The sequence below is a fragment of the Mastacembelus armatus genome, chromosome 16 (assembly GCF_900324485.2).
Source record: "Mastacembelus armatus chromosome 16, fMasArm1.2, whole genome shotgun sequence".
NCBI lineage: Eukaryota > Metazoa > Chordata > Actinopteri > Synbranchiformes > Mastacembelidae > Mastacembelus > Mastacembelus armatus.
Window position 1 is genome coordinate 13,551,867 of NC_046648.1, and position 12,327 is coordinate 13,564,193.

The following is a 12,327-nucleotide window of genomic DNA, read 5'->3' on the forward strand; positions in this document are numbered from 1 at the left end:
ACAACATCTAGAATGGCAAAGTGATCATACTAATCTATATTTTATCATTATTGTAAACTCTAAATCTGCCAGTGTCTAGATGATGATAGCTTGATTCATGCAGTGATTAGAGCTGATGGTCAGGTTTTGATCTGATTCTCTTAAGTGTGGTTACTAGCTATCCTATTTACGATCTGTGGGTCTCACTCTTGCTTCTCTTACTTATCAAACAGGCCAAAATCACCCTGACCAAATCTCTCTTTTGATGTATTAATGTACTGTGCCACACAGTCTGTCCTTGTTCCTAAACCACACTACACATAAAATTAAAGACTTTTAAATAGAGCTAATATACCAGATGAAATATGTAATCCACTATATTTCTTTTTTCAAACAATATTCCAGTCAGTGGCTTCTTCCTAAAACATGGCACATGTTTAAGCTTAAATAATGGAATACTGTCTTTCTGCTTATTTAGGCCAACACGTCAGCCAGTCACAGTTCATGGTTACACAACATATTTCTGTGTATTATATATTATCATTTTAATAATTTTATAATAATTGATTATTTCAAGCTCCACATGTGCCAGGAGAGGCTGAGCATAGGAGCATCCTCTGTGACCTATGGATAAGCATCATCCTGACAAGGAATGAGTTCATGAGCTGGTGGATCAGAGTAGTAGGAAGAAAAGTGGAGATCTGATGTTTGTTTGACTTTGGTGTGCAAAAGTATACTCTTTATTCTTATTATATATCCAACTTTATTTTGCCCCAACCCCTCCCCTCCACCCAGCCCCTAACACTGGTGGCATTCCCATGTCACCAGTTTCTCACTGTTACAATAGCCAATCAGAGCTCACCTGCAGAAAGAAGGCAACCAAACAAAGAGCAGAAAAAGGGTTACTTTCAGTTTGTTTTTCTTGTTAAATAGTAATAAATACATTGAGATGCAGTGGTTCTTACTTTATCCTTTTCTCTTAAGCAGAAGGGTTAAAAAGTTTTTTTTAAATTTCTGTTTCTATTTCTTTTATTTCTTTATTGATCTGTGTTGGATCTTTAGCAGCAATCCAGACCAGTTGTCATGGTGATTAGCAGCACAGAGAGGAGCTGTCTGGAGGAGAAATGTAACAGGAGGAGGAGGAGGAGGAGAGGAAGAAGACAGCAGGGAGAGGGGGAGGATGAGAAGGAGGAGATCCCTACCAGAGCTAGGAAGGCATCAGTGTCCTGTCACCTTGTCTTCCACCTCCCTCCCTCTGTCCATACTCTGTCATGATCAGGCAGGAAGTAACAGAGGGAGGACATAAACTCCAAAGAACAAGTAAGTTTAACAGGCAGGAAAGAGAATGTGTGTTTGTCTCTAGGGTCTGTATTTATGATATTCTAATGTCATAAGTAATCAGTGTTAACATGTGTGCAGTCTTTTTGCACTTACAGCCACCATATGGAGTACAGTGGCAAAGCACGGCTCCTATCTCTTTCCTCTTCATTATCCTCCTCCTCGCCAGGCTTAAACAAAAACCAAGTAGAACACACAATTCCTCAAAACCGAGAAAAAAACAAATAATATTAAACAATAACAGTATCAATAAAAACAAACTTGTCACAATCATTCCTTTCCATTTACAGTCGCAACAAAAGACAACAAACTAAAAGAGAATAAAAAGTTTTCCCAGCATCCTCCTCTTTCCAACTCCTCCTGTCATGCAGTACAAACTGTCTCCTTCAGCACAAAGTTCACATCTTTGTCTCTAAACTCTGGCTGTATGTGTGTAGTTGTAGTAGTTGTAGTTAAAATTGTATGGCTTTAGGGCATGGTTCAGGTTTTATCAAGAGTTGGCTGGCCCCTCATCTGAGTCTGGCCTCCCTCTGCCTCCTGCAGCAGGGTTATTGTTGTTGGAGGGAGGGTAGTAGTCCTCAGGGGGTGGGGCTTGTGGCCCTGGGGCGGTGGGAGCCGTCCGAGTCCGGAAGGCAGACAGTCCAATTGGCAGAGCAAGGGGCAGGGAAGCAGAACCAAATTGAGAGGCCTCCATGGAAGACACTGCCCCCAAGTGGTGCAGCCCTAGGGACACGCCCACATCCATGCTGTCACTCATCTGGGGCGAAGATCCCTGCTGGCCACCCCCTCCACCGATGCCCATCTGTCCGCCCTGCCGTAGGCCACGTCCACCATTCCCGTGGTGGGAGTAAGTGGGATGGGGGTGGTGGGGCTGGTCCAGAAAGTGGCGCTGGTGTTGTTGGGAGGCAGCTGGCTTATGAAGCAGCAACTGGGTGTATGCTGGGTCCTGACCCCCACCCCCACCATCACTGCCTGGCCACATCCTCATCTGCTGCTGGGAGGGAGCCTGCTCAGGGACACAGAGGTCAGAGGTGAGGCATATTGGGAGTCCATTTTTACCAACAGCTCTGATGAATGAACTTAAAGAAATCTAATTATTGTTTCCACTGTTATTTTTATTTATTTTATTGTAAATATTTAAAATAAAGAAAGAAGGCTGGTGCTCAGTTTTAAAAGACATTAAAAAGACATAACCACTAATAAGACATCAATCATTCCAGTGGCCATATCAAAGCAGTAACAAAATCATCATTCTGTCATCTCAAAAATAAGAAACTTTATATCTAAGCAAGATTTAAAAAGGCTTATTCAGGCTTTTATTTGTTGTAGGTTAGACTATTGTAATGCATTCCTAACTGACCTCCCCAATAGGATCATCAAATATTTACAAACAAACACCAAGAAGACAGAACATATCATACACTGGCTTTCAGTTTAAATGTAAATGTCCAATTTAAATGTTCAATGTCCAAAGGTCCAATGTTAAATGTATAATCTAAGGCTATGTTTATTATCTACAAGTCTTTGAATGGTCTGGGCCTTAAATACAGGTGCATCTCAATAAATTAGAATATCAAAAAGTTGATTTATTTCAGTAATTCAATTCAAAAAGTGAAACTCATATAGATTCATTACACACAGTTTGATATATTTCAAGTGTCTCTTTTAATTTTGATAATTGCACCTCACAGCTAGTAAAAAACACAAAATTCAGTATCTCAGAAAAAGTGAAAAAGTTCAATACTGGAGACTTATTGTGTCACACTCCAATCAGCTAATTAACTCAAAACACCTACAAAGGTTTCCTGAGCCTTTAAAAATCTGTGTGGTTCAGTAGGCCACACAATCATGGGGAAGGATTGCTGAAATCTCAGTTGTCCAGAAGTTGATCATTGACACCCTGGACAAGGAAGGCAAGGCACAAAAGGTGATTACTAAAGAAGCTGGCTGTTCACAGAGTTATGTATCCAAGCACATTAATGGAAAGTTGCACAGAAGAAAAAAAATGTGGTAGAAAAAGGTGCACAAGCAACGGGGATAACCACAGTCTTGAGAGGATTGTAAAACAAAGCCCCTTCAACAATTCGGGGGAGATTCACAAGGAGTGGACTGCAGCTGGAGTCAATGCTTCAAGAGCCACCACACACAGACATATCCAGGACATGGGCTACAGCTGTTGCATTCCTTTTGTCAAGCCACTCTTGAACCAGAGACAACATCAGAGCCGTCTTACCTGGGCTAAGGACAAAAATGACTGGACTGTTGCTCAGTGGTCCAAAGTGGTCTTTTCAGGTGAAAGTAAATTTTGCATTTCATTTGGAAATCAAGGTCCCAGAGTCTGGAGAAAGAGAGGACAGGCACAGAATCCAAGTTGCTTGAGGTCCAGTGTAAAGTTTCCAGTCAGTGGTGGTTTGGGGAGCCACGTCATATGCTGGTGTTGGTGCACTATGCTTTATCAGGTCCAAAGTCAGCATAGCCGTCAACCAGGAAGTTTTAGAGCACTTCATGCTGACCAGCTAATTTCATTTTCCAGCAGGACTTGGCACCTGTCTACACTGCCAAAAGTACCAAGACTTGGTTTAAGGACCAGGGTATCCCTGTGCTTGATTGGCCAGCAAACTTGGCTGAGAATCTATGGGGTATTGTGAAGAGGAAGATGCGAGACACCAGACCCCACTACGCAAAAGAGCTGAAGGCCACTCAGAGCAACCTGGGCTGCCATAACACTTGATCGCCTCCATGCCATGGAAACATTGATGCAGTAATTCGTCCAAAAGGAACTAGAGTGCTGTACATCTTCACACTTTTCAGTAGTTCAAAATTTCTGATCCTTTTTTTTAATTGATCTTAAGTAATTTTCAAATTTTTTGAGATACTGAATTTTGGGTTTTCATTTCATTAATCTAAAATTCTCAAAATTCAGAAGAATGAGAATCCTGCCCCCAACATGTAAAACAAAATGTGTACGAAAAGATCATATACGTATATCTTAGTTGGAATATTAATCACATCAAGTGATTTATGCAAATTTCAAATAGGGATTCCCTAGAACATTAGGATTCCTCATTGTAAGATTAATGATATTATTCCAGATTAATTTACTATTTCATTTTGTGTCTTCTAATCCCCGGAGACAAAAGAAGATTTAGCTAATTTTTGCATGACTTCTTTCCAACAGCATGACTGTCTTTTCTAGATTTAATTGGTTTTCTCTGTCTCTTTTCTTCATCAGTTTCCACAGATTTTCATTAAACCATGGATAGATCATTTTATTTGTTGGTTTTTTTTCTGGACACTGACCATAAAACGTTTGCTTACACAACTTGATTTACAACTTAAAGTACTACAACAGAGGATACTACATTATCCAATGTCAAACCACTTTTTCATTTTCACAAGCAGCCTGCTTATCTCTGTCTTATTAACCTGCAATAGGGACAAGTTCCAGGAATAAAATTTGGACAGTGCTCAGAATGGTGATTAGGATGGCCAGCAATGTTTCTCATTGTGACTGGTCAAAGTAGACCACTTATTACCATTGTATTGCATCTGCATCAACAAAATCTTTAAAACACACCCAGTGGAGAGAAGCATTGAAAAACTCAAATAGAAATATAAAGAAAAACTGGTGCAAACCTGCTGAGTGCAGCTTTGGGCCACTAGCTAGCTCAGCAAGGATCTGGATTCTTGATATGTATATAATCTCATGTTCACACAAACAAAATTTATCAATGTTTGTGTGTCTCCCTTTAAAGAAAATGTTGTCTTTGTTGTTGTCTATTCTCTGCTCTCAGTTGCTAAAAAACAATGAGGTCATTCCACTATGACAAAGAAAAGCCTTGTACCAAAGCCTCACAAGGTTCATTAAGATCTTGTTATGAGAAGCTCCAGGTTACAGATTTAGATGTGCTGCAGATGTTTTATGGTAAGAAAAAAAGTTAGCTAATTAAAATTTTAAATTGCAAAAATTGGTACATTTGGAGCAAAGGTTTAGCACATGCAACTTGTATGATGATGATGCCATGATTGCCATGGTACTTTTGCTAGTAACTTTGTGCTTACTGGTTTTCAATAAAATACACAATCTTTTTTTGTGTGGTCCTATGTTTGTGTGTTTTTAGATGGCAAAATATTACAGTTTTGAAGATGCTATGAACATGATTCTGGATGGTAATGCTAGTGACATGGAGCAGCTAGGGGAAGATGATGATGAGGAGGAGGAGGAGGAGGAATGGATGACTCCTGCAAGGATTGAGGAAAAATCAGATAGTAGTGATGATGAGGAAGATCCAGAAGCTTCAGAAGAGGACACAACAAATCCAAATGACACAAAACCAAAGCAGTCAACATGCAGCAAAGTGAAAAGGAAGGAGTATCGGTGGAAAAAAGGTTTGAACCTCCAGCTATTGAGTTTGAGGAATGTGTTGAGGAAAACTCTGAAGACAGGCTTACCTGGACACCATATATGTATTTCAAAGATTTTGTGACAGAGGAAATGCTACAAGAAATTGCAGAAGAAACAAACTTGTACAGTGTGCAGAAAGATGGAAAATCAGTAAACACAAATGCCAAAGAAATTGAGCAAATTCTGGGTATGTACATGCACATGGGGTTAGATCAGATGCCCAACATACAAGCTTATTGGGAAATGGAGACGAGGTACCCTGCTGTTTGTGATGTGATGTCACGGGGTCGATTCCTGAAGTTGCTGATGCTCATCCACTTTCAGGACAACCTCAATGAAGATGCAAAGAAAGATAAGTTGTGGAAACTGAGGCCATGGTTAGAGCAACTATGTCAAAGCTTTCTTAGCATACCCCCTGAAGAATGTCATGCTGCTGACGAAATCATGGTGCCTTTCAAAGGAAAATCACATCTACGGTGCTACATGCCAGGAAAACCTCACAAATGGGGGTTCAAGATGTGGGGACGTGCCGGACAAAGTGGCTATCTTTATGACTTTGATGTGTGCCAAGGGGCAGATGTTGGTGCTAGCGGAGATGTCCTGAAAATGACCTCAGCTCTTCCAGCAGGACAAAATCACAAAGTTTTTGCAGACAACTACTTTACATCAGTTCCATTGGTGGAGCACTCGAAACAAAGAGGAATCTACTACATAGGCACAGTCCGAATGAACAGGGGAAAGAACTGCCAACTGATGGATGAGAACGACTTGAAGAAAAAGGGTAGATGGTCTCTGGATTTCAGAGTAAATCAGGAAGACATCATCATCGTAAGATGGTATGACAACAAAGCTGTGAACCTGATCTCTTCTTTTGTTGGCATAGAACCACTTGGCAGTGCGAAGCGTTGGAATCGGAAGGCCAAAAGCCACATAATGGTGCCCAGACCAGCCATCGTTGACACATATAACAGGTTCATCGGAGGTGTGGACCATCTTGACACGTTAACTGCACTTTACAAGTACAACTTCAGATCCCGAAGATGGTACTTATACATTTGGTGGCACACTGTTACAGTGGCAGTAATACATGCTTGGATCCGCTACAAAAGAGACCTGGAAAAACTAAAAACCAGCCAGAAACCCCTGCCCCTGAGAAGGTTTCAGGCTTATGTTGCCACCTCTCTCACAAGCGCAGGAAAGGGCAAGAAGTGTGGCAGACCACTATCCTCTCCAGAAGCAACACCAACCCCCACACGCAAGAGGAAATCCACTGTGATGCCCCCTGATGTGATAAGGGATGGCATCGATCACTTCCCAACATGGGAAACCAGACAGAGATGCAAGCACTGCACAGGCCACTTTGCCCATGTCTACTGTGTGAAATGCAGAGTGCATCTTTGCATGAACAAGGACAGAAACAGTTTTCTGGCCTACCACCATGCAAAATAAAATGTTGTGAAGCACAAAATCAGTAAAAAAAAACAAAAAAAAACAAACAGATGTTACTCTTCCACACTGCCAGTTCCGTTGGTGTTGGTTTTTGTTTGTTCAAGAATTTTTCTTTAGCATTGTGACCTGATGTATCACATATGATACAAATTGAAACTCATGTACAGAAATTGATATTGGAATTTTTTTTTGTTGTTGTTGTTCAGAATGACCAATAAAGGCTCCAGTTTCAAAGAATTAGAATTTTCTGTCAATTATTTAATGGTTTGGGCTTTACAGGGTTAATTGTTGTCATTAGTCAGTTCCACAAAAATATCATAGCCATTTCACTTTGGTGTCATGTAATGTAAAGCTGGTCAGTGATTCAGTTATGTGTGTACCTGAGGGCTTGTCATCTCATAGTCTGAATGTGTAACAGCAGAGTTGTAGTAACGGTTACTATAGCGGTAGTTGCGGTTGTCATTGGAAGAACCACTGGAGCCACCTGAAAAAAAAAAAACAAAACATTAAATTAACTGGCATACCTGTATTTTGTGAAAACATAATTAATTTATGATATAATTTCATTTGTGTGGGTTTTAACTCTGTCTTAATTACAAAAGTGTTACACGTAATAAGAAAGTCTGGATGCTTACTGTTACAATTATTAGGATTCCTCTTAGAGGTAAGGTTGTCACACATTTAAGTTTAGTTCCCTGTGTCTGGACTAAAAAGCACTAAATAAGAAAAAAAAACAAAACAAAACAAAAAAACAAGAAAAAACACGACAGTTCTGACCTGTTTTGTGTTTAACTCAAACTCATTACAGACTAAGAGGTATAATAATGACTTATAATCTGACATACACAGTTTGGGTACATACAACCTAAAGGGCTAGCGTGGACCCACCAATGAATGTAAAAAGTGTTTTCCAATTACTGTCACCAAGTCCTGCTGCAGAAGTTTGAATAAGGAAGAGCGTGGAGTAGGTTGTGTGTATTTTACCAGAGCTAGAAACAGAGCTAGTAGTGGAGGTTGAATGGGAGTGGTCCATGGCAGGAGAAGTGGATGTCGATGAACTGGTGTTGGTTCCTTCATCTGTGGTTTTCTTGAAAAAATTGTGCTGCAAGGCGTAGAATGGCGTGATACGGCTTTTAGGGTCATAGTCCAACATACGCAGGATCAGATCTGAAAAAAGACATGGTAAATACTTGAAAACCTTTCTGTGCTCAAGTGCACTGTAAGCACCTTTACACTTTGCCCATTGATTGACCCATCTGCGCACACAGAACAGCCACAAGGGACAACTGGGAGTTCAGTGTCTTGCCCAAGGACATTCTGGTATGCGGATTAGATTTGATTTGGGACCAACATGCTCTACCTCCTGAGCCACAGCTAGTCTCAAATGTGAGCAGAAGGAGAATGATAATATTTTGTAGTAGCCATTAGGAAAATGGTACAGCCGAATCCAGGGACATGACTCTGACCTACCCTGGATTTTGATTTCTGTAATTTTTCTTCACATCAAGCACTTAATTCTATTTACTAGTCTTTCATGTCACTGTGGATTGCACATGTTTTAGAGATAGACCATTCTCTGGGCAGCGATATTGCACATAGATAGAAATAACATTTTTCTTCAGAGCACAGGACAGTCAACAAAAGATCCATGTGTATTACACATCACTGGCCCTGGTGTTCTACTGTAAGCTAACCTGGCTGTTTTCACCTGTTGTCAGCTATTTTAAAGCTGTTAATTTTTACTGCAAGCTATGCAGTTTTCAGTAGGATTAACAAGGCACGCTACCATTAATTCTCAAAAAGTTAATGAATTGCCTGTTACCCATTGCCTTGGACTAAAAAGAGGTGCACAAACAAGGATAATTTATGGTACCTGTGCTTCTCCGTAAACAACATCTTGTACAGCTAGTCAAAATACCGCCCACAGTGTAACAGTTGTTGATGGTTATATTTTTTGGACACTTGTTGCCTAAATTGTCCACGTTGTTAGCTGTGCTGCATCACACATAAATGTACTTGGTATATTCTATAATGAACTCAACACAAATGGTACACATGGATGTTGATGGTGTTTTAAATGTCCATGAAGGTATATTCCAGATAATGAGACTTTTAATTTAATAATAATGAACTAATAATACTAATAAATTAATAAAATTATCTGTGCTGATCAGTGCAAAGTGTTTACCTTTAAACTTCAGATAGTCACAAGGGGCATGTCCAGGCTCCCCTGCCCTCCTGCCTCCTGGGCCCCCAGTCTCTACACCCAAAATCTCGTGAAGACGGCGTGTGGCTGGGGACTTATACTCCTGGAAAACACAAATATTGATCTTCCAACTATCTTCCTTCTAGACTAGACAAACCTTCAAGCAAAAACAAAGGCTGCATCTTTACTCATATCTGTCATGTCTATACGACAAGTGCTGGAAGAAACATATTGGATACAGTCATACCCCGGCTTATACAATTTCTACTTCCATCAAGCTCAGATTTATGCCATGCCTTAGAGAGTAAATGACAGTTCAGGATACATGAAGTGACACAGGTTCGTGTTACCAATCAAGCCGACGAGGAATGAAAATATTTTACGTATACGCCGCCGCCAAGTTTTGTTTGCATATATCAGGGGTGTCAAACTCATTTTCACCAAGGGCCACTTCAGCATTATGGTTGCCCTCAAAAGACAGGTTGTAACTATAAGGTTATATAAATGTAATCACTCCTTAACATATGTAAAATAACCGTTTTTGTATTTGATTGCTATTCATTCAAGGTACAAATATGTTATATGCATTTGCATAGTTGTAAAAATATATGTAAGCATATAACTCTGTGTTACTATAACATAAATCCTTTTAATTGATCAAGTTAAGGAACCCGCATTACTCCATCAATCGATGAGCAAAGCTTTCAAGTAAATAAAGACAAATATTAAACAAGTTATAGTATTAACTTTGCTAAAAATTTTTTTGTCACGGTCAAAAGGAGCAGAACTATGGGGCAACAGTAAACATTTGGCTGCATTAACAGACACACACCTGTAAATACACTGAACACATTTTTACACCTGCAAGATAGCATAAGTAATTAACTCAAATTAACAATAAGATTTGTCTCAGTTCACAACTATGTTAGACAACTTTTGGGGGAGGTTGATGAGGTGATGCTGCATGTCCTTGAACACACCAAGTAGATCCTTCCTCACCCTGAGACACCATATCACACACCATCCTCATCCATTGATCATGTTCTGAAAATTACAACAAACACAAAACAAAATGCAAGGACAACCATTAACTGTGCACACAATAACCTAGTATTATTCTTGGTTGTTTTTACATATGCTTAGCCATTTGTTTTCTGGCTGGATGTCTGACACTGTTTTCCCATGGTAAGCGTTTCAATGTCTGGTTTTAGGTCTTGTATTGTAGCAATCCACAAAACATTTCGAAGGCTGTCAACGATGAGGCGTGATCTGTGCTTGGTCTTGTTTAGAGTCATAATTGAAAACATGCTTTCGTACAGATAGGTGCTCCCCAAACAGACAGAACATGGGCTGCATGAAATCGGAGCACTGTGGCATCAAGCAGGGGACAGCAGGCGGTAAAAGTCCTCAATTACAGAATCCTGGAACTTTGTTCTCAGGCCACAATCTCTTTGAGACGCTATTAACTCCATCTACAGTGATGTTGACATCAGGGGTGAAAGGACTGGGCAAAACCTGAGTGCTGTGTTCTAAAGTCACACAAGCACTGATCAGACTCACTAATTACTTGGCTCACTTTGATAGAGCATCTCAAAATCACTTGGCTGACAAAAAGGAAAGTCAGCAAGATTATCCTGTTCCAATAGGTGAAGTTTATGTCACAAAATCACACAGCCAGTTTGGATATGACAGTTCAGGCAAGGGTTTTCCTTTATACTTTGCATCATTTGAGGACTGCTGGAACTGGTGGTGATTCAGGCTATATACCCGAATGAAGTTCACTGTTTTCATCACCATGGTCACGATATTATTATATACAATTTCCAGAATCTTTCCACAAAGAGTTTCTTGATGGATCATGCAACAATATGTAATTAGAGATGAGTGGCATTTATGTTTTTGCATTTTCTCCTTCATTAGTCTAACCAAGGCAGTTTTTTCCACACACTGTAGGTGCACCATCAGTAGTGAGCCACACCAACTTTTCCCAGAGTAATATATTTTTACTTACAGACTTCTCCACTGCATCAAAAATGTCTTTCCATACATGGCAGCTACATCCAAAAGCTGCTCAGTGACAGAAGTCCGCCTTCATGCCTCTAATAAAAATGGATAGATGTGCTGTATCTGTTGTCTGTGTGCTGTCATCAACAGCTTATGTAAAAGTCAGGTAACTGAGCATCTCGTCGGGCAGCTATGTTTGCAGAAGTTCCTTAACTTGCACTGCAACCGCGTTTCTCAACAAACTGAAACTATTAAAAGCCTGTATCTGGTTGCCCCTGCTCACATACCTTTAGCATGCATTGCTTCAAAAATGCACCCTCGGAAAAACACACAGCTTGGGGGATTACTTCAGCTACAATAAAGCTAGCTTTTACTGCTGCATCATTTTTGATTGTAGATTTTGTGAACTTGTCCTGCTATGAGTGCAGTCTGCCTTTTAATTCTTGGACAAATTGTTGTTCTTCTAGACTAAATTTTGCATACTTAGCTCCATGCTTGGTGTCAAAATGTCAATGTGTATTGAACTCCTTCACCAATGACACTGCCTTATATACAAAAGACATACCAGTTTTTCTCCTTAAAGCACAAATATATATTCACTTTTCCATCGTTCATTAAATTGCCTTCCTTCTCCATTAGTTTTTCTCTTCTTTGACATTTTGGGACTGTTTATGGGTATTTCACCATTTTGTTGGAAAAATTTCTGCTGATGTAGAAACACTACAGTCTAGTGGTGTGATGCTCTCACGGGCTGCATAAAATGACTTGACAGGCTGGTTTGACACGTGTACACTGTTTCTCTGTTTGGTGGCGTTAGTATTCGGCACGGCTCAGAGCAGATATTCATTGACGTGTTCATTCATTCATTTGGTCCGGCTTACATCAAAAGTCGGTGTACGTCATGCCTTCTGGAACCAATTAATCACATAAGACGGGGTATGGCTGC

The 12,327-nt window shown here is 40.1% G+C and overlaps 1 protein-coding gene across 3 annotated transcripts in view; it reads right to left on the reverse strand.

Moving 5' to 3' along the window:
* Positions 1-775: 775 nt before the first annotated feature.
* dyrk1b (dual-specificity tyrosine-(Y)-phosphorylation regulated kinase 1B) overlaps positions 776-12,327 on the reverse strand; it is a 79,026-nt gene continuing 67,474 nt past the window's right edge. For 2 of the 3 annotated variants that reach the window (XM_026293724.2, XM_026293723.2), the window contains exons 10-13: positions 9,360-9,480; positions 8,156-8,338; positions 7,552-7,655; positions 777-2,323 (exon numbers count right to left, since the gene is read on the reverse strand). In XM_026293724.2, the coding sequence (XP_026149509.1) occupies positions 1,808-2,323; positions 7,552-7,655; positions 8,156-8,338; positions 9,360-9,480 (924 nt within the window). In that variant the 3' untranslated portion in view covers positions 777-1,807. Of the gene's footprint in view, positions 2,324-7,551; positions 7,656-8,155; positions 8,339-9,359; positions 9,481-12,327 lie in introns of all 3 variants that reach the window. The other variant, XM_026293725.2, reaches the window with a different exon arrangement.